Source organism: Pongo pygmaeus, chromosome 23 (assembly GCF_028885625.2).
Source record: "Pongo pygmaeus isolate AG05252 chromosome 23, NHGRI_mPonPyg2-v2.0_pri, whole genome shotgun sequence".
NCBI classification, from domain to species: Eukaryota; Metazoa; Chordata; class Mammalia; order Primates; family Hominidae; genus Pongo; species Pongo pygmaeus.
Genome location: NC_085931.1, coordinates 26,962,873 through 26,986,560, shown reverse-complemented (window position 1 = coordinate 26,986,560; position 23,688 = coordinate 26,962,873). Strand labels below are relative to the sequence as shown.

The 23,688-nt window shown below is 35.6% G+C and overlaps 2 protein-coding genes across 3 annotated transcripts in view; both read right to left on the bottom strand.

The window, feature by feature from the left end:
- XKR3 (XK related 3) overlaps positions 1-13,678 on the bottom strand; it is a 65,949-nt gene extending 52,271 nt beyond the window's left edge. Inside the window, exons 1-3 of the mRNA XM_054470541.2 lie at positions 13,585-13,678; positions 10,187-10,313; positions 8,483-8,585 (exon numbers count right to left, since the gene is read on the bottom strand). The gene's annotated coding sequence lies outside the window, so the exon portion shown is untranslated. The remainder of the gene's footprint in view (positions 1-8,482; positions 8,586-10,186; positions 10,314-13,584) is intronic.
- The window catches only part of LOC134739370 (lymphocyte-specific protein 1-like), a 31,756-nt gene continuing 21,660 nt past the window's right edge, over positions 13,593-23,688 (bottom strand). For both annotated transcript variants that reach the window (XM_063663412.1, XM_063663414.1), the window contains 2 exons: positions 15,677-15,763; positions 13,593-13,715 (listed from right to left, as the gene is read on the bottom strand). In XM_063663412.1, the coding sequence (XP_063519482.1) occupies positions 15,718-15,763 (46 nt within the window). In that variant the 3' untranslated portion in view covers positions 13,593-13,715; positions 15,677-15,717. The remainder of the gene's footprint in view (positions 13,716-15,676; positions 15,764-23,688) is intronic.

The window sequence follows — 23,688 nt, the reverse complement described above, 5'->3', positions numbered from 1 at the left end:
TTTCAACTGCAGTAGAGATATAGTAATAACACCTTTCTCATAGGTTTTATTTGTTAAGTAACACATGATTTAATAGAAACGAAGCACTCATTTCTAGGTCTCTGTTGCAAAGTGAACAACTGCAAAAGCAACTCTTATGACAGCCAGAGATTATGAAAGAAAATTCTTTTTTAAAAAATCAAACTGGGTATCAAGAAAGAAAACAGCTCTGCAGTTTGGACTCCAATACTATTAATTTGAGATTAAACTTGGCAGTTCATTGAAATAGTTAATTCACAAGTAAATTTGGATATAGTCCCAAGAAAGAGACCATTTCTGTGTCCAATGGGGCTGGGCTCCCTGCCTAAATAATTGGTGAAAGAAAGTGTTGTTTAGACATTTAGCTGAAATATTTGTGTCAATATGGAAAGTCATTGCCCATGGATACTAGGATCTAACACAGAGTGAAGTTTTCATTCAAAGCCATGAGAAGAAAGATTCATATCACAACCTCTGGCCTGTGTGATATTCAAGACTGACATTAGATTTTTCATACTACCTATATTATATAACTACCTGAAAAGCAGAAACTGGTATAACATACTAGATTGAAGAATTAAGTTCTTAAAAACCTGGAAAGATTAACATAAACCTGCCCCCTCTAAGAATAAATTTACATTTAAGAACTTAAGATTGCTTTACCACCTCAAAGGTAACATTACTAATTCATGGATGGACATTCCATGCCCTAAGAGATAGCCAAGGAAGACACACTTAAGGGTCACACTCAAGGATAAAAAGTGGAATCAAAAAGGTCATCATAATAAGTAGTTTAGGTGTTCTCTGAGATGAATAAATGGGATCTAAAGGCAAAACAGGTGGGTAGGAGGACAAAAATACAATTTTTAAATAGACAATTATACATCATTGAAAAATGAACCATATACTAAAGGAACTCAATTTTTGTTTGTTTGTTTCTTATATAGTAGATTCAGCACAAATATAGAAAGAATGAGTAATTTCCTAAGTAGATCTGAAAGTAAGTTTGCCAGGTGTAGGGGGAAAATTCAAGAATTTAAATATCACATTTCAATTTGAAATTTGATAATTTGTTGACAAAAAACAAAGAATTTATTTTGAGTATAAACCTGTCCCATGCAATATTTAGAATAGTGCTAAATTACTAGAATATTGAAAATTATATTAAAGGCTATTTGTTGCTTACTTGAAATGATAATGTTACTGGTAATCCTGTATTATATCTGGTGACCATATATAAAAGAGAAGTTAGGAAAGATGAACTCAACACTTTTATATATTCATAAGAAACACTAGAAGACAAAAATGTATAGAAAGGGCAACATGCAAATTATGAAAATAATCTCTACCCAGGATAGTATTCCACATAAGTTACCATTTAATAACATTTAATAACATTTTTCAACTCACGAAGATGATGCGAATATTAAAGACTTATGGAAAGGCCATGGAAAACAAGTATAAAAGTTTTTTTTTTAGCACACAAAAATAAATCTCAAAATGAAAGAGGTATGCAAGAATTTTTTCTAAGAGGGCTAGAAATGTTTTAGCTTGTTTAAAAAAAGTCAACTAACTGGGTCCTTCTGATTAACTACACAAAGTAGAGAAATATGGTGATTAATGTCAAAAGCAGGAAAAGAAATAAATATGAGTAAGAAAAGTAAATCAATAAAATTAGAAAAACAGGTGGCAGGTGGGGAGACAGAGAGAAAAACAAAAGCAGATAGACAGGAGGCAAAGGCAGAAACAAAAAAATCTAGGGTAAATAAAAAACTGTCTAAGCAGGTATAAGTTATGTAGATAAAAGAGTAACCATATTAGATGTAAACTGTTTAAACTTATGTTTAAACATTAGATTAGATTGGTAAAAATTTTCTTCTGCCTAGGAATAATCACACTGAAATATTGAAAATAAAGGTTTAGAGAAAACTAACAAGTATTTATCAAAAAAGTTCGGCCACTCATATTATATTAGGCAAAAGAGAATTTTAGAAAAAATGCAACGAATAAAGAGGGACAATTATAGATAAAAGGTGACAGACAAAATATGAAATATCAAAATATGAAAAAAGTTTAAAAATAATATAAGTCACAAATTTAAATGCCTCAGTATCATTGTCTCAATATATGCCTGAGGCAAATTTGATGGACATCCATTTATGTAGACAAATCCCAATTGTAGTGAGAGGTGTTTAATGTATCAGTCATCTAGACTGACGAGTATACAGACATTATTTAGTGGTTAATTAAAATACTTTGCAATGTTTGTGTACTAACTTTTCATCAGCCTTTTTATGTGAAGCCAACTAGTATAGCATGCTTTAATAATTTGACAGCTCTGCTAGTACAGCAAGTATTAATACAGAGTAGACCTCATCCTCTTTAAAGTCAAGTCCATCTAATATAACTAGCACCTCGCTTTGCCTTCTCACATGCTCACTAGCCATCAAGCTTACCCTTCCCTTCAAGATCCACTTTCTCATGATACAGTTTTTTAACTGGGCTTACTTGGATGCTAGCAAAATGCAGGCTTACCAGGATATCAAAGCAAAGAAAGAACAGGAACTGCAAGATATCTAGTCTCAGTACAAATAATAACTTAATTTTTACACATAAATATTTGCCACAGCATTTCAGCCAATGCATTTACAGCTCTGACACATCATCAGACAACTGCTCTGCAGTACAGATGTCTATCCCACCAAACCAACGTAGACGTTCAAACACCTCGCTTTATGTCTCAAGCTGCTGGGCTTTTTCTTTAGAGCAACTACTGGCAGTTTCATGTTACTCATTTTAAAAGGAAACACTTTGACAAAATGATTGTTCATATTTTGGAAATTTGTGGAACGTTCATATTTATTGCTAGAGGATTTCTACCAAGACACTCTATAGAATATGTTATACTCCTTGATAGGTACCTGTGACACGCCAGCATCAAAAGATGAGACCATAAATTCACATATATGCCATCTATCCTAAAATAAGTATTATCTACATAGAAAATAAAATGAAATTTGTGTGAAGTTCCAATTCTGCCAGCTGACATTTGTTAAACTTTGGCTCAAAGATAATGTGATTCTCGTACTGACTTAAGAGATTATCTTTTCTTCCCAAGTCCAGGGCCAATTAACTTCCTGAGCCAATAAGAAAATATTTTTCAATAATGCTAATATTAGTTACAATCCTGCTGACTCAACTACTAAAGAACTTGATTATGACTCATTGACAAGCTTTCCAGAAACAATTTTATAATCTATTACTAAAGAATCTCGATTCTGACTCATTGAAAATCTTCCAAGTGCAATTTTACAATAGGTCTTATTTCAACAAAATACTGATCCAGTTTTCATTATCCTTGAGAAATACATGTCAGCTCTGTCTTAAGGAGTATTTGTTTTAAATTTCTAAGAATTTATATTATAACCAGAGACCCAAATATCTTTCACAGAATTTTGTTCCATAAATGTTTTCCTTAATTAAGAAGTGTTACCTTATTAAAATGAGCACCATTTTAAACCATTTTTCAGTGGTCTGGGTAAACAGTTTCATACCAACTCTCTAAAACCTAATTTCAAACTGACCACAGACTTCTAATCTTTTATTTTTATAGATTTGAAGACATAATTTAAATTAGGGTTGGTATTTCTTTTTGTCTTATCTAAATCTTAGTTTCCTGGAATAATAAAGTTTGATGTTCAGCAAGAAAACTGCTTGAGTTTAAGCCATTTTCAAAAGAAACTTTGCTTCTTCATTATTGTGTTCCAGACATTAAGTGACTATAGGTACTGGGTATTAGTGATGGTAAACTCTGTATTGTTCATTATGAAATAACCTAACAGGTTAGTAGTTTTACTAATATGAAATAATCCTAACAGGTTTCTGTGAACTTCCCAACATAACCACTTGCCAATGTATTTGCTTGTCAGAGTGTTCTTGTACTAGAAAGAATTAACTTTGTGTACAAAACTGGATTTCCCAACAGGAAAATCAACAACCCAGTAACAGTGAAGAATTCAACTGGCTTGTTGATAATCATCTGAATTCTATTGAAATATCAAAGATTTAACACCAAGACTTTAACAAATATTCACAAAATTTACTAAGCCCTCTCAATTAACTGTTCAAAATATTACACTTCCAGATTTGAAGATGACATTTACAAAAATAATCAATAGGCTATATACAAACATAAAGATTTCTCAAGCTGGAAAGAACCTTAGTGATGATAGGCTCTACATGCTTATTTTACACTTACAAAGTGGCTACAAAGTGAGACAGTCCAAGCCAGGGCCATAGCCAGGACACCAGTTTCTGGACTCTTAATATTCTTTTATCTCTCCTCTTTTACTAAAAATGAGGTTTCCTAAATCTGAGGCAATCAACAGAATGAGTAAATTTACAGAAAAATAACATCCTTGTACTCCATATAAAGGAAGAAACAAATTTTTAAAAATTACTTATTTTAAATTTCTTAAGTTAAAAATTCCTTTATGAGCTTAGCTCAAACTTTGAAATTATTAGTCATATTGAAATTTTTAAAAAGTAAACAGACAACTCTAGCCAGAGCATGGGGTTAAGGCTTCACTGCCCTGTGCCCACCGCTCCGGGAGGCCTAGGTGATTCTGTCACAGCCTCTGTCGGTCTGTGACCTGCTGGCATTGAATGATTTATATCTAAGACTCCAGGACACCCCTGAAGCCGAGAAATGATCTTGTCTATTGTTCTGGGTGGAAACATCCCTGTTTTTTAAATTAAATTTCTCGCATGATTCTACAGTGAGGCCAGGGTCAAGCATGAGGGCTTCCAGATACTTTAGTGAGAGGAGCTCTTAACATTCAGGGATGTGGCCATAGTATTCTCTCCAGAAGAGTGGAAATGCCTGGACCCTTCCCAGCAGAATTTATATAGAAATGCGATGTTGGAGAACTACAGAAGCCTTGTCTACCTGGGTGTTGCTGTCTCTAACCAGACCTGATCACTGTCTGGAGCAAAGAAAAGAGCCCTACAATGTGAAGATACATGAGACAGTACCCAAACCCTCAAGTACATGAGAGTGAAAGAAGGAGATCACACAGGCAAGGGGGCCAAAGGTAAATAAGGAAGCCAGGACTTATAATGTAGTTTGGGAAGCTCTGCTCCAATGAAAAGGTTGAATTTTTTCTTTTTCAGATTCAGAGAAAGGAACAACTTCTGTCTCATGCTCTTAAATCTTTTAAGAATCATTTTTTTTCTTTAGCAGATCTCCCTTCAAGTCTACAGTGAGAGCCAGTTGCCACTTTATCACTTATAAAGGGCTGCATGATCTGACTGCTCTTCCATTGCTTTTGGAGACACAGGAATATTTGTGTTTTTGAGGCGCTCTATGTTAAAGTAGCTTTTTCAGATATTCTTTTTGCCTCATGTCTAAAATGTGTAAGGTGAATAGTGGACATACTGGGATTTGGGTTCAGAAATCCCAGGAGCTCCAGGGACAGATGTTGCATCTTTCTGCATAATAATTTTTAATCCCATATAGGTTGTAAATGTGATTCCACAAAAATTCTTACTCAGCAATTTCATCAAAACAATAAACATTTTTCTAAATATGAAAAAAGTAATGTTGTTTTCCTTCATAATTTTATTGTTTTAGTGTAAACTTAGATTTGTAATTTAGACTTACATGTGCATATTTTCAAATTGTATTTTAGAGAATGGGTGTCCAACCTTTTGACTTCCCCAGGCCACATTGGGCCACACATAAAATACACTAACACTCATGACAGCTGATGAGCTTAAAACAAACAAACAAACAAGCAAAAAACAAAACAAAACAAAAAAAACAGGTTCGTGCAGTTTTCATGATATTTTTCACCACAGATCAGCAAAAAAGTCATCTTGTTTAAAGGGTTGGTTGGTTGCACAACACTGGCTGAAAGTATCTACTCACCTTCTAGATTTCTTAAATGCCTTATGTCATTAATGAGCTTAGAACACTGCTAAGCATATATTAAGCCATTATTATTTTATTTTTTAATAACTGTTATGCTATAATTTTGTTTTATTTAGTAGAAAGCCTGCTGGGACTGTGTCCATGAGATATAGCTATATATAAAAATATGTACAGTGATACATATACACACATCTACATAAATTGTATTTCTGTATAGCCAGTTGATAGGTTCTTGGAAGCTGTAACTGTAAGTGAAGCAACATATTGCTCAAGAAAACAAAATTTTACCACAGTTTAATTGATAAAAACAAAAGATATCTGAATGGCATATAGCAACACTCTTTCATTTAAAAAAATGCAGTTATTTTCAAGAACCTATTTTGAACATCAAGAGAAGACTAACTATGTGACTGTGTTTGTGTCACATGGATTTTCAGATAAATAAAAATTGTATAACTATATATTTAATGTGTACAATACAATAATTTGATACTTGTATACACTGTGAAATAAAATATAGTCAAGTTGATGAACACATCTATCACACACAGATAATCCTCTTTTGTAATAGGAACACTTAAGGTCTACTGTTGTGGCAAATGTTAAGCACACTTTACAGTATTACTAACTATAAACAATGCTATTTAGTGATCTAATAATAATGTACATTAGCTTTCTTAGACTTGCTCAATTTATGACTATATTTGTACTTTTTGAAAAAAATCTCCTCATATTCCCACCCTCAGGAACTAACAACCACCCTTCCATTCTCTGCTTCTATGAGTTTACATTTTTAGATTCCCCATCTGAGAACATGTGGTTTCTTTGTCTTTCTGCGTTTGGCTTATTTCATTTACATAAATGAAACAGGTCTATCTATGTTGTAAATGGATGTTGTACATTTCCTTCTCTCTTATGGCTGAACAGTATTCTCTGTGTGTGTGTATTTTGTCTGTTGTAAACAATACTACAATGAACGTGGGGGCTGAAGATATTTCTTCAAGGTACAAATTTTATTTCTTTTGGTAGTAGTATGCCCAGAAGTGGTATTACTGGATTATATGATACTTCTATTTTTTTATTGGTTTTTATGATGACTTTATCAATTTATATCTCACTGACAGCATACAGGATTTCCCTTGTATGTGGGTCTTTTTTTGTGGAATAGGATAATCTTTTGCCTATTTTTGAATGGGTTATCATCATTATTGCTTTGCTTTGAATTGCAGAAGTTTCTTATACAGTTAGATATTGGCTGATTATACATGGCTTGCAAATATTTTTCTATCCTGTAGGGTTTAAGGAAAATTTGTTTTTTCCTTTCCTGTGCAGAAGCTGTTTACTTTGATGCAGTCCCACTTGTTTATATTTTCTTTTGATGCTGTGATTTTGGTGTCGTATCTAAAAAGCTGTTGCCAAGACTAATATCAACAAGGTTTTCCAATATGTTTTCTTCAGGAGTTTTAAGGCTTTATGTCTTACATTGAAGTCTTTTATTTTGACTTAAGTTTAGGGTATGGTAAAAGAAAATAATCTAATTATATTCTTTTGCTTGTGGATATCCAGTTTTTCTGGCACCATGTATTGACAAGACTCTACTTTCTGCATTGTATATTCTTGGTGCCCTTGTCAAAGATTAGTTGACCTTGCATGCATGGATTGCTTCTGGGCTCTCTATTGTGTTCCATTGGTTTTTGTATCTGTTTTTATGCACATACCACATGCTTTTCAACACTACAACCTTTAAATAAAGTTTGAAATTAGAAAGTATGATGCTCCCAGCTTTGTTCTTTTTCAAGATTGCTCAGGTTATTTCAAGTTGTTTAAGGTTACACTTAAATTTTACAATTGTGTTTTCTATTACTGTGAAGCCACTAACATTTTGAATCGGTAGACCACTTTGGATAATATGGTACTTTGATAATATTAATTATTCTAATGGAATATATTTCTATTGATTTGGGTCTACTTTAATTTCTGTCATCAATATCTTATTGTATTTAAGGTACAAATTTTTATATCTTTTTGTATCATCAGTTAAATTTATTTTTATTTAATTTATTTTATACTACTGTAAATAAAAATTATTTCTTTTTTTTGTGAAAAGTTTGTTGTTATGGTATGGAAATGCAACAAATATTTGTATGTTGGGCCAAGTGTGGTGCTTTATTTAACTAATTCCACTGCTTTCAGAGTCTGAGGCAGGTAGAACACTTGAGCCCAGCAGTTTGAGATGAGCCTGGGCGAACGAAAAAGGCTCTGTCTCAAAAAACCACACAAGTATTTGTATGTAGATTATTTATCCTGATATTTTACTAAATGTATTTTTTAGTTCAAACAGTTAAAAAGAAGTAAACAGACACACCCATGAAAATCTTCGCGATAGAAAAATGGGGTGATATAGCTGTACTTGTAGTTGTATCACAGAATAAAAATGTCCCAATTTGTAACTGCATTTCTTTTTATACCAATGGATATGTTTCAACAAAACTAAGCTTTCTAGATTTTCAACATATAAAAACTGGTACTTACACTGGAACTTATTTTCAAAAGATGATTCAAATTTCTCATTATCTTTAAAAGCCAGCTTGTCCATATCTGAAAATTCACTTTTGTCTTGAAGTTTAGGTTGTCCCTGGTAAAGAGTAGATTAGAAGGATAAAACTCATGAATGTGAAGTTTTAATAATGGAAAACCCAAGAGTACAAGTGGCAAAAAGCCTTTTGTTACTCAAGAACATGCTCCACAATATTTTTTTCTCTTTGTCTTATAAAGAATAGCTCGACCTCACCAAGACCATGAGGCATTGTTCTCAGCAATTAATAACTGCTTATTCAGTTACTCCTTGTACTATTTCATGCTGTGAAGTAGGTACTACAGTGGTTAAAAGAGAATAACGTTGGACTCTGAATGCTATTCCTAGGAGTTTGGTTTCTCAATAAACATGAAACATTTGTGAAGAAAAATCCTGAACACTACCAGCATCAACCACCTGAGGTTGCAATAGCACAACCTTGAGTGAGCAAAATAACCTAACTCAGCATGTATGTGTGTCTTATCCTTCCTTTTGGCATATAACAAATATATAAAAAAAAAATGCTGGCTGGGCGCGGTGGCTCACGCCTATAATCCCAGCACTTTGGGAGGCCAAGGAGGTGGATCATGAGGTCAGGAGATCAAAATCATCACGGCTAACCTGATGAAACCCCATCCTACTAAAAATACAAGTTAGCCAGTCATAGTGGTGCATGGCTGTAGTCTCAGCTACTCAGAAGTCTGATGCAGGAAAATCACATGAACCCAGGAGGCAGAGGCTGCAAGGAGCTGAGATTGCACCACTCCACCCCATCCTGGCTGAAAGAGCGAGATTCAGTCTCAAAAAAAAAAAAAAAAAAGGAAAAAAAAAAACACTTTAGGACCATGACTGGCACTTGTTGCAGAGAGCTATATTAACATGCAGATGTTGAGGCTGAAGCCCAGAACTACAGAGTCACTTTTCTCTGCTGTGGGGCCCAGGTATGGGGAGGAGTCTGTTCATGACTCAAATCATAGCGTGGTGGACCCACTGGCCTAGTTCCTAAAAACATCCACTCCTTACAGTTTGAACAATCATACTCCAGAGCCCAGTGCCACGTTTGAATTTATTTCAATGATGATGGGAGGCTGAGGTAAGAGAAATGCTTGAACTTGGGAGGCAGAGGTTGCATTGAGCCAAGATCATGCCACTGCACTCTAGCCTGGGTGACAGAGTAAAACTCTGCCCCACTCACACACAAAAAAGTACCTTATCTGTTTATATTTCAATGCCAAAATATTTTTAAGTGACTTTTTAATGATGTGTAAAATGGTTCCAACTTTAGAAATAACCTCCACTCATTTGCTTTCACAGATTTTGTACATTTGTGTTTTATCTTAATAAATTGACTCTATTCACATAACTATGAAAATGCTCATTAATATCATATTGCATGGTCTATATATCCAGTTTAGCAAGTAAGTATTATATATTTATTTGCTAAAAGCCACCTTTTTCCCTCCAGGAAATTTAGATGGTTCTCAAAGATGAAACATCATTTTGAAGTCTGATTCCAAATTCTATACAGCCACATGGTCTGCAACAATTATCCCCCCACAAAAAATAAAAATAAAAAAAAAAATCTGAGTAAAGCAAGTGAAGGCTGACAGAGTAAGTAACATGATTCAGCTGAAGCCAACCAATCAGAAAGTTGTACTTACCCCACCTTCTGTTCTGGAGGGCTGGAGAAAAGAGGAATGGAGAGGATTTGACTCAACTCAGTGGCTGATGGCTAGGGCATTCTGTCAGGACAAAGACTGAGGGAAGCAACCTGTGATCTGCCCAGACCTAAGGTGCAGAAGGAAACAAGGCAAGAACATTACTAATTGCATGAAGATACCAACGAGGTTTCTAAATAACTCTATTAGTGTGAAAATAAATTGTTATTCTTGCAAATAGCCAATTATGATGCCGAAGATCCACAAAATTAAGCAGCTAAATTAAATTGTAGTGGCAATAATAAAATGCATGCAACCAACAGGCAGCAAAAGAAAGGCAACTATCAGTGCCTAAACACTTCTGTGTGCCAATAACACACTAGACCTTGCCAGTCTGCCCTGCCGACCCTCACAGCAACCCTGTATCACAGGCAGAGGCTTACCTTCCAGATACATTTCCCTTTCAAGGCTTCTTTTTGCTTTTGGAAGGTACATGGAAGAGAGGCGTCTGGAGGAAGTGCCTCTACATAACCTCGAGGCTGTACTGCCTGCCAGTGCTTCCAAGATGCCATTTCTTTCTCTTTAAGTATTTTCAGTTGAGGCTGCTCAGAGAAACCTCTGTGCTGGGCAAAAATATATCTTTCCAGGGAACGGGAAGTAATGTTTTTAAAAGCTCCCAGAAAGTGCAGAGAGATGGTGGGCTCTTTGCTGGTAGTGGGCTCGTGGCAGAGTTTTTAATGACTCTCTGATGGCAACTTCCGAAAGCATTTATCCAAGCTTTCAGCCTCTTGCTCAAGCTCTTTGACCCTTCCCTTAGTACTGGCTACAACCCTAAGATCAGAATCGGAAGAACTACCCTCCACCCATCCATTTGGATGATTTGGGATCCTTGATGCAACCATAACTGCTAGAACTATTTCCTGTTTAAAAGAATTTCTCAAGAAATCCTGATGTATATGACCATTGCAAGGCACCATGTTGCCACTTATTAATCCACTGACAGAATGATCGATCAGAGACTGCTTTGGATTGTAGTATACTTCATTCTCTAGGGTTGCAAAGTACAAAAAGCTAACTTGAAAAGTGAACGAACAAGCCAGAGAAGAAAATTAATATACTTGTGTATATTTTTTTTTGAAAAACGGAGAAGATAAATAATAAGGATAAACTTGCACATTAAACAGTTTCTGAAGCCATGGTAGTAATCACAACTAACAATTACTGAGAGCTTATTGTACCAGCTGCAGCTTCACATGTCTTTTGTAACATGGCATAATTTCAGACTCTGTTATGCAAAATTTTCACACCCAAAAAGCTGTGAGAATCAAAAATTTGTTCATAACTTATTTGGTGGCAAACCTAATCGGACTTGAACTCATTTAGTTGAAAAGTTTGACCTGAACTGAGGTAAACCCTTTTATTATCTTTATTTATCCCAGCATGAATATTCACACAGTTGACTTGAAAATAATTAACGCATTTCACTACAGCTAGCTGTTTAGAACTCCCATGCTGTGGATTTCATATGCTATGAAATTCGGCTTGAATTTAACACAAGGAAGTAAGGGCCTTCATTCACAACAACACCGTGTCCAAGGAACTCTCATTGCTTCCGCTTTATAGATGGGAAACTAAAGCTTACCAAGCTGGATCACATAGTTAGCAGGTCCAAGAGCTAATGGACTTTCTTAATGCAAAGCCAGTGTGTGTGCCCCACTCTCTTGCAATGTCTTCCTATGACGCTACCAAAAAGAAGCTTGCCCTCAGCAATGCGTGCACATGAAAGGGTTCTACACTCATTCAACTATTTTTATTAACATGAGACTATGATTTCAGCTGTGAGAAGTTTCATAAACAGAACTCAAAGGAAATGAGGAACAGAAAAAAGTAAAAACAAGTAAAGAGATAAAAAATAAGTAAAGTAGTGGTAGAAGAGAGCAAAAGGCTGATGAGGAAAGACTGCAAATGGGAACCAGAAAGGCTCAGAACAGGTATGAGAAATCAGTTGAATTGGTAATACATACACACTTTCTTTGAGCTTTAAAGCAACTGAAGAAGAAAGCATCTAAGCTTCATTATCCTTATTATGAAGTAGGAAGGGGCAGAGATGTATCCACAGTGAAGACACAATAATAAAATGATACCAATAACCATTTCTTGGGTGTTTTTTAGGTCTCAGGCACTGGACTGAAACCCATCGCATTTCATCTTTTACAGCATGACTCTTTGGGTATTATTATCTTCATTACAAATGAGGAAACTGACGCCCAAGGAAGTTAAAGTAACATGCCCAAGATCAAACAACTAACTTCAAAATTGGGGTCCAAAAGAACAGTTCTCTGATTCTGAGTGCAACGTTCTCTTTGCTAAACCACTCTGCTCCTACTGTGTATGCATATATCTGTCTAACAAGGAATCCGTAAAACTACTGAATTGGTGTTAACATTGGGGTAACAAACAGAAATGAAAATCCTAAGACGAATGTGGAGACTTCTGTGTGACCACCACGCCTTTCCCATTTGGAACCTGAGGCTCTCCCAAGCCATGAAGCGCCTATGAAGCAAGTCACTTTTGCTGATGATCCAAATGGTATTATCAAAACGGACAGAAGGTTTTACTTCTAAGATGGCACATATTTCTGTGGCTTTTCCCCTAATACCATATTTACTCAATATTCAACAAATTATGCTTATTACATTTTCACAAGCATCAGAAGTTTTATACACACAAAATATTTATGGGTTAAAAATGTCTCTAACTTGTCTGAGTTTACTTCAGTTGCAATTTTAAATCAGCAACCTGAATAGTTAAACTCTTTACAGAAGCTTTGTAATCTAATATCTGGGCCTTCAGCCATGCAGAATGCTCAATCTGAAAAGATTCAGAATAGGAAAAGAATCAATGTAAAACAGATCACAGCTTGCTTAAAAAGAAAAAAGTTATCTAATCATGTTTGTACTCTTTTTGTTGAGAAGCTTCATGCCAGTAAACTACAGGGTCCCTATTTTAAAAAACCACAAATAGATCACACAAGCAAAAATTTCATCCTCTTTTTCAATCATATCAAAGAATTCTAGAACAGGCAGACAGAAGACATAGTGAATGTTTTTAACATTCCTCAGGGTGAGAATCGAGAGGTAACAGTGGGTACAATTAGGCACCCTGAAAATTTTATGTTTAGGTGTATTTGCTTTCTTTTCCATTTTATTACTATTATAAATATAAAGTCATATTATCCTTGGAGAATTTTCTCAGATGGGAAAGAATAGCTTTAGCATATTTGGGAGAGTAACGTTTGATGTTAAAGTAAATCTAATTTACGCTAGTGTGACTTGTGCCAAGTTTACATATTGACGAAGTGTACTGGTATCATACTGGAACTGGCAAAGAGCAATACTCACTTCATCTTTCAGTTGCTTTTGCAGAGCTTGCCTGTGGTTTTCAAACTTTTCATGCTGAGCTACGATAGCATTTTCTGCCTTCTGCAGTTCTTTCTGAAATACCTTAACCTCAGGAGCCAGCTGAGCTAGACCTAAGAAGGTAAAAAATAAATAAATAAAAAATAAATACAAATTCCCACTCATTATCAACCTTTTCTATTTAACAAAAACAAGAAGGGGTTTTAATGTGTTGTTCCTTTTCTTTGTACTCATCCGATAAATATGATATTAATTCTATTTAATGAGCTCAGAGCAATCCTGACTCTCAAATTTCAGAACAAAAGAACTTAGTGCATTTTAATGCAAACTTTATTACCCTTGGAGTCCTACTCCAAGTAAAAGAACTCTTCTAAATCCTCAAATTCACCTGAAAGCCTGTTTTTCTCCTGTACCATGCACAGAGGAGCTCCCTATGTCTTCTACCTGTTGATGACAGCCACGAGATCCAATAGGTTCTGTGCATCTGTCAGCATCAGTGGGGATCCAGGCAGAAAGCAGATGGCTCCCACAGTCAAGGTCATCTAACAACCCATTAATAAAGGGTGACTTATTCAGCGTGCCCACAAAGGATGGGAGAGTTCTCTGTGATGGTAACAGGGCCGTTCTATTAGCACTCTTTGGGCCTGGAGGATCATAGGAGGGAGACATTCTCAGCACTGGAGAGAGACAGGTGGTGCAGAGCACTGGGAAGAGGTCATCACAGGCACTATGACTTCACTTGGCTGTGAAGTGCAGGGGCCCGTCTTGGCCCACTGTACGTGGAGGCTGGTGTCCCCACTGGCCAAACCCAATCAGCAGGTGGAGGATAAGGGATGCCTTGATACCACCTCGAGGCAGGTTTGCAGAGTTTAATCCAAGAATCTTAACTTCATAATTCTTCCCAATTTAACCCTCCCCGTACAAAGCATAGTTTTATAATATGGACCTAATACGAATTACTAAAAATTGCAAATTAGAAAAAAAAATATGGTTTAAAAGATGCAAGTTTTCATTTCTACTCCCTTCTAGTTGTCGTTTAAGTGATTTATTTTGTGCCAGAAGTTCCAGTTTCTCTTCTTCAGTAGTGAATAATCACTCATCTCTTTAACCTTTCCATTCAGCATAAGGTTTTGTTTTGTTATTGTTAAAGACTGGGCTTTGACAGACTCTAAGTAAACCTGATATTACAAAAGGAAAATTTATATTTGAATAATGACTTTACAGTGCTGCAGAAGTAAAAGCTGCGAGGCTCCTTTAAGCATAGTGTCACAATTTAATTAAGGTCACTAAAAAGATGTCTAAATCTCTGCAGTAAGACCCTAACTACACTAATGAAAATTATCGTCTGCCCTAAACTTCAGGCACAGGAAGTTTTATAGACCATATCTTATGAAGCAAGTCCTTCTAAGATTATCACTACATTTTCCAGACAACAAAGCGCCCTACAACAATCACACATCACAGCTATATATATATAAAATATGGTATAATGTATGTAATATATAATATATGTTATATAGTATATGTAATATAATTACATGTATATTGTACGTAATATATAATTACATGTATATTATATGTAGTATATAATTACATATAATTTGATAATTATATATCTATATCTATATATTATATATAATACATATCTGTACAGTATATATGTATATAATATATACATGTGTACATATGTATATATAATGTATATACATATATAATATATATTATACATATATAACATATGTATTATATATTATACATATATAACATGTATTATATATATTATACATATATAATATATGTATTATATATAATATATAAATATATATTTTATATATTATAGATATATATACATACAATTTGATACAAATTATATGTAAATCTAACAAATTACATATAATTTAGCTCTAACAATGAAATGAGAAAATACAGACCATCTTAAAATATATTTAAATTAACTTTAACATACACAATAGTAGTAGTCACAAGAATTCAGTAGTCCTGGCTGAACACTCCTAGAACTTTCAAAGGCTCATAGCTTTCCATGGTGTCAAAGTTAGAATACAAAAGTGCTTGCCTTTTTCGTTGTTGCTGTTGTTGTTATACCATCAAGTATCCTTATAACAAAATAAAGGAATAACTCTGGGAATCATAACTCTTCTTTCTGTAATAACAAAATGAACCATATAACATCCTAGTTTCTGTAGTATTCAAATTTTCCTGATGATTGCCAAAGCTAAATTTCACTATCAAAAACAGTTTAAAAAAAAAAAAGGTTTGAATTGTGAAATAAATTTGTAGAAGACTTTTCTCAAAAAATTGAGCTTTTTAAAAAGAAAAGTCATTTACAATATTATATGCCTTGTCACATAATCATGATTTGCCAAATATGCATTATATTGCACAATCCAAGGGGGAAAACCCCAGCCCAAATCATCAATGTTGAATAAGATATTCCAGTAGAAAGGAATTTTTTTAAACTAGTCAAGATATCCCTTGTCTTTTACTCAAAAAGAACTGTGAATGGGAATACTGTCTTATCTTCTTTTCAAAGCAGACAGAATGTTATCATTCTGGTTAATAGGATTTGACCATCTGATTCAACTATCTCGGATTTAACCATGAGACTAGAAAAACAACCCAGATAATGTAGAAATTTTTAAAAGGGTGACTAAAAATAGCCATATCTGCTTAATCTATTTGCATATTTTCACTTATTGGCTCCCTAAAATATTGAGGCCATTTATAATAAATATTCAATGTGTTAAGACTGGGATATTAATATAAACAACAATAATTTGAAAAACCAAAATAATAAAGTAATGAAGAAAAGTGTAACACAGCCAAATTTGAAAGATTTTTTTTTTTCCTTATAAAAACCTAATAGAGCACTTACCATTAGGTTTTTTTATAATTTAAGAAAAGTACTGTCTGGGCACGGGGGCTCATGCCTGTAATCCCAACACTTTGGGAGGCCGAGGTAGATGGATCACCAGAGGTCAGGAGTTTGAGATCAGCCTGGCTAACATGGTGAAACCCTCTCTCTATCAAAAGATACAAAAATTAGCCAGGCATGGTGGTGCATCTGTAATCCCAGTTACTCGGGAGGCTAAGGTGGGAGAATTGCTTAAACCCGGCTGCAGAGGTTGCAGTGAGTGAGCCAAGATCATGCCACTGCACTCCAGCCTGAGTGACACAGTGAGACCCTGTCTCAAAAAGAAAAAAAAAAACAGAAAAAGAAAAAAAGAAAACTAGAAAGGAAATGAAAAATTATTTGCTCAAATGTGTAAAATACTGAAATCTTTCTTATTTTGCAATAATAATCATTTTGCAGTCACAACAGAAAAGAAAGTTTTACATAGAGAGGAAATCTAAGAAAACCTATGAAAATTATAGGCAGTTGATGTCCTATTTCTTAAGTTAGGTGATGGGTACATGAGTATTTTTTATAAGTCTTTATATCTTATACGTATGTATGAAATGTTTTATAGTAACATTTACACATTAAGAAGGAAAAATATATATTCATATGCCAATGAACTGATCTCTTAAGCAAAAAGTAAAAGGTACAAAATACTATGTATGTCTCCATACATTTTTAAAAAGATATATATCTATTTCATTAGCCTATGCATATGAATCTTTCTGGAAGGATACAAAATACATAAGATATCAGTTGATAAGATTTCCTTGGGAAAGGAAATCAATGAACTGAGGCAGAAGGGAGACTATTTTTGCTGTTATTTGGTTAATTAACTATATATATACTTAATTTTTAGTAAATATGTTCTGTCCAAATTATGTAGAACACCTATTCTCAATGTGTCTCCTAACCACAAAGATTTTATCACTGGACTAAATGTTTGCCCATCTAGTTCAACGTATTTGTAATACTACTGATTATCAGCATGTAAGATTTACAGACATTAATTTGACTTGCGTTACTAGAATACTTGTTTACTAACAAGGTTCTAAATGTAATTGTCAATCTCTTACTTTTCCAGAAACACACTTCATTTACCGTAAGACAAAGTAGTAATACCTGCTAGAAGTCAAAATAGCAACTGAATGTAACTAGTCTGAAGACAGATTATATTAAAGCTTTTAAAATAATAGTAGCAATAAAATGTTATGGAGTTTATATTTTATATATATATATATAAAAGAAAAACATTTTCAAACACAAAATACTGCATTATAGTGCATTCTAGTGGTCTCAGGAAAAACTACAACAGAACCTACAAAAAGGGAACAGAAAATATTTTACAAAAATAAATGTAACAAAAACTGTGACACATTATGAACATTTTATTTTAAAAATTAGACAAAGGCAAAATATGTAAAGAACTGCTGTGTTTATCACAAGCTATGGTCCCTTAAATCAAGGTCTCCCTACTGAATTGTTACATTCACTAAAATACATTTTTCTCACAGAACCCTCCTTATGCTTAATAGCATTCCTTTTTAAGTCAATATGTGAAAATACCTTCTCATTCACACCGTTTTCCACTGTTTTTACACTCAGCTCACTGTGTTAACCAATCTTTCTTGTTTGCTATTCTTTTTCTGTCTAATTCTGCCTGTAAGATAAAAAAGAAGATCTTATATCTAGCAACTCCATGTTTGATACACAGGTAGGCCCTCCGTAAATGACCTTTATTGGATAAAAATAGCATAAAATTGCTCAATAACTATAATGCACTAAAGAAGAATAATTTTAGCTTTGTTTCAAAGCTGATTATTATACATATTATGCTAGGAGTATAATAGCATCTCAATTGTATCTTAAATGTGGATGCTAAAAATAATTTGATTAATTTCAATGAACTATTACTGAATTCCTATGATTTACGGGCACTGTGCTGGCTGCTGGGACAACCTACAGCTTGTAGTTAGGTAAGGGTGGAAGGTGAGGGTATGCGTAAGAGACAGGAATGTAAATAACTACAGCACACTGTTTAAGAGCTATAAGGGATACTAACAAGTATTACAAGAATGCAGATAAGGGATTATCTAATTCGGTCAAAATTGGTGTCAAAGAAAGCTACCAAAAAGAAGGTAACACGTGAGATTTTAGCTAAATCTCAAAATACCAGTGGGAGTTTTCCAATCAGAAAATGGATTGATGGAGAGGGCATTTCTGTCAGAAGGGATACCTTAAGTGGAAGAAAGAAAAAAACACACAGTGGGTCAAAAAACAGCAAACAGAATGATTACACCCAAAAGGTAAGGAAGGGAGACAGAGAATGGACAGAAAGGGCCTGGTTGTTAAGAACTTTACTAAGAACCTGAAATTAGCTAGATATTTTTAAACAGGGATATAATAGAATTATCATACTTGTGTTTTAGAAAATGAATTCTATGGATATGGAAGATGAATTAAAATGTGGAAATACTAGAAGCAAGGAGGACAGTTAAGTTACTACAGTAGGGTAGATAAAAGTAGCAGTGAATAGAGAGAAATTTTAAAAATGGTAGAAATTTTTCAGAATTGTATTTATATAGTATTTGAGGTTCCTCAGCATAGATGTTCCTAAGTCAACCTCAGATTATACAGAATGTAATCTTGAAAATTTATATTAAATTTTATCACACATTAAGGAATGCTTTGATAAATCCACTGCTAGGTAAGTAATTCTTCTGTAACATTAATAATTCGGTTTTACTTTTGGATCCTAAAGTGGGACTACTTAGAAAATCTGCAAAAATCATGCAAAGGAAATCATGTAAAATCATGATCTTTACTTAGGCATTTACAGGTGAAATGACAAGGTATCTGGAATTGCATTAAAATAGATCAAGGTGAAAAAGACTGACAAAAACATTAACTGTTAAAACTTATAAAAGACATTAGTTCTCTATATTTCAAATTTCCCTCAATACATTTTTTTAAAATTCAATTTAAAATTCAAGCCACAAATAAATGCTTTTTAAAGATTTCTTAGATTATACAAATAGTGCCATAACATCAAGAATAATCCCAAATCATTCCATATACTTCAAAAGATGCAAAACCAGGCTGGGCATGGTGGCTCACGCCTGTAATCCCAACACTTTGGGAGGCCGAGGTGGGTGGATCACCTGAGGGTGGGAGTTCGAAACCAGTCTGACCAACATGGAGAAACCCCATCTCTACCAAAAATACAAAATTAGTCGGGTGTGGTGGTGCATGCCTGTAATCCCAGCTACTGGGGAGGCTGAGGCAGGAGAATCACTTGAACTCGGGAGGTGGAGGTTGCAGTGCACCGCGATCGTGCCATTGCACTCCAGCCTGGGCAAAAAGAGCAAAACTCCATTTCAAAAAAAAAAGACACAAAAGCAGGAACTGTTTTCCAGGAGCAATCCCACTTAGTTAAGAAAGAGAAGAAAAAAATCTTCCCTAGATTCAGCCAGTTCCTTATCTCTACTGTCCTTCAGAGTCAAATTTCTTAAAAAAATAAGCAACTCTGCCAGGCACAGTGGCTCACGTCTGTAATCCCAACACTTTGGGGGGCCAAGGCGGGCGGATCACAAGGTCAAGGGATCGAGACCATCCTGGCCAAGATGGTGACACCCCATCTCTACTAAAAATACAAAATTTAGCCCAGTGTGGTGGCACACGCCTGTAGTCCCAGCTAATCAGGAGACTGAGGCAGGAGAATGGCTTGAACCCAGGAGGCGGAGGTTGCAGTGAGCCGAGATCACGCCACTGCACTCCAGCCTGGTGACAGAGCAAGACTCTGTCTCAAAGAAAAATAATAATAATAAGCAACTCCATCTCTCCCCACTTCATCCTTCTCAGCCCTCGATCCTCTGTGATCTGGCTCATGTTCCTGCTGCCTTACTGAGGCTGCTTTAGTAAGGGTACCAGTAAGCTTCCAACTGGCAACTCCAAATGACTATTTTCAGTATACAACTTACTTGGAGTCTTTAGCACCTTCAGTTATTGAACTTCCTCCTTTAACTCACTCCCAAAATACTACTCTCTCCTCCTTCCTTCTCTATTTCTTTGTTGGCTCTTCTTCCTCTGCCTTCTCTTCAAATATTTCTACTTCCTGTCACTCCTTCTAGTTCTCTCTTCTGTTTCCACAATACTTGTTCTATCAACTACTCCTTTCACTTCATTCACAATAATATTGATGATTCCCAAGCATATATCTCTCATCATGCGTCCCCCTCACATATCTGCTCTTTAATTCTTCTTTTTAATTCCTTTGATACCTTCTAAAAGTCTCTCATAATTCAGATAGTCCTTCAAGCCAGGAACTTGGGAGTCATTCTCAAATTATCTTTCTCACTCACCCACTGTCCCATCTCCAAATTTTTATATAAGCTTCAGATTTCATGGACTCTACTTAAAATTTTTTTATAGTTGATGTGTCTCTATTTCAGCAGCTACTGTGTTATCATTTCTCATCTTAGACTATTACAATCTTTCTGCCTGTGTTTACAGATCTTTCCAGTCCACCCCCACACTGAGGTCAGGAGATCTTTCTAAAATGTATTTCATACTCTATCTTGCTTAAAACTTTCAAGTGCTTAACAACTAAATGCAGTATATATTTCCAGATTGGATCCTGGACCAGGAAAAAAAATGCTATAAAGATCACTTTTAGAACATCTGAATATAGACTATATCAGATAATAGAATATCAATGTTACATTTCTTTAATTGGTAATGTACTAAAATCACATAAGGAAATGTCCTTGCTCTTAGGAAATATACACAGAGGTAGTTAGGGACAAACTAGCAAATGATTTAGGGGAAAAAATGATACCTACAGAGAGAGCAAACACAATAAAGCAAATATAGCAAAACATTTCAACTGGTGAATCTGGGTAAAGGGTATACAAGATTCTTGCAACTCCTCCATTAGTTTGAGATCATTTTAGATAAAATTTTTTTGGCTGGGCATGGTGACTCATGCCTATAATCATGGCACTTTGAGAGGCTACAGCAGGAGGCCTGCTTGAGCCCAGGAGTTCCAGACCAGCCCTGGCAACAGGGCGAGACCCTGTCTCTCTAAAAAATTAAAAATTTATCTGCGTGGACTGGAGTATATCTGTATTCCCAGCCACTCGGGAGGCTGAACTGGGAGGATCATCTGTGCCCAGAAGGTTGACACTGCAGTGAACCATGACTGTGCCACTGCACTACAGCCTGGGCAACAGAGCAAGACCCTGTCTCAAAAAAAAAAAAAAATTTAAACCTCCCACATTCCCTGTTACATGTAAGATAAAAGTCTGAACTCCTTGGTTAGGCTCTCTGTGATCTGACTCTTGCCCCCTCTACCATTATCGGTCATCAACTGAGAGGAGGACCACAACCAACATCCTACTCTCCACACACAAAGATTACAAATTTCTGAACACATGAAACTGCTTTGTTCCATGTCAAACATGTTCTCTCTACTTCCTGCACCTTGTGTGTCTGACAAGCACCTTCTTATTTGATGCTATTCAAGCCTCACCTCCTCTTACTCTGCACTCCTTTCTACTTTCCTCTTCCAGATGAAAATAACCACTCCGGGCCGCGCACAGTGGCTCACGTCACCTAGTACTTTGGGAGGCTGAGGCACGCGGATCATGAAGTCAAGAGACAGAGGCCATCCCAGCCAACATGGTGAAACCCCGTCTCTACTGAAAATACAAAAATTAGCTGGGCATGGTGGCGAGCGCCTGTAATCCCAGCTACTCGGGAGGCTGAGGCAGGAGAACTGCTTGAACCCAGGAGGTGGAGGTTGCAGTGAGCCAAGATCGTGCCACTGCACTCCAGCGTGGCAACAGAGCAAAACTCCGTCTCAAAAAAAAAAAAAAAAATCTCAAATACTCGGCCAGGTACATTGGCTCACGCCTGTAATCCCAGCACTTTGGGAGGCTGAGGCGGTGGATTACCTGAGGTCAGTAGTTCAAGACCAGTCTGACCAATATGGTGAAACCCTGTCTCTACTAAAAATGCAAAAAAATTAGCCGGGCATGGTGGCATGCGCCTGTAGTCCCAGCAACTCAGGAGGCTGAGACAGGAGAATTGCTTGAGCCCGGGAGGTAGAGGTTGCAGTGAGCCAAGATCACACCACTGCACTCCAGCCTAGGCAACAAAGCAGGACTCCACCTCAAAAAAAAAAAAAAAACTCACTACTCCCAAATTATGTATTTTTAAAAATGTTTTTTATTTTTTATTTTTTTATTTTTTTTTTGAGATGGAGTCTTGCTCTGCCGCCCAGGCTGGAGTGCAGTGGTGCAATCTCGGATCACTGCAAGCTCCGTCTCCCGGGTTCACACCATTCTCCTGCCTTAGCCTCCCAAGTAGCTGGGACTACAGGCGCCCACCACCATGCCTGGCTAATTTTTTTATATTTTTAGTAGAGATGGGGTTTCACCGTGTTAGCCAGGATGGTCTTGATCTCCTGACCTTGTGATCTGCCCGCCTCAGCCTCCCAAAGTGCTGGGATTACAGGCATGAGCCACCACGCCCAGCCTAAAAATGTTTTTTCTTTCCATGTCCCTAATACAGCTTTTCATCAACTTTCCCAAAGTATGAAAAGAAACACGTATTTTTCACTAAGAGGTCAACCTTTCAATTCTTACGCCATTTAAAGATTCTACATGATGATGAACATGAGTTCTAATAAAATTTTATCTGTTTCTCATTATTCATAAATATCATCTATTTATCTAATTGCATCTAAATGCTATTTTATTGCAAATATCCCATTCACCAACTTCAAAAAGAGAAAAACAAAACAAGCATCATTAAAAACAAAGCAAGAAAGTAGCAAAATAGATAATTCTGATATCACCTATAAGTACTCAGTTATCTAAAACAAATGAACTCAGATTGTCGACAAAAAAAGCCAAGGCCCATTCATTAAAGCAAATAAATAACTCATATAACTTCCAAAAATCTCACTCACAACCTATTTTCCTTTACTTGTGACCCAAATTTAGTTACTGGAGTATCTTAGACACTAGCAAAATAGAAAGCTAAGATAAGCTTCTCGACAGATTGTAATGGCAGACAGCAAAAGAACAAAATACACAAAAAAGTCTATAGGCTGGGCGCGGTGGCTCACGCCTGTAATCCCAACACTTTGGGAGGCCGAGATTGGG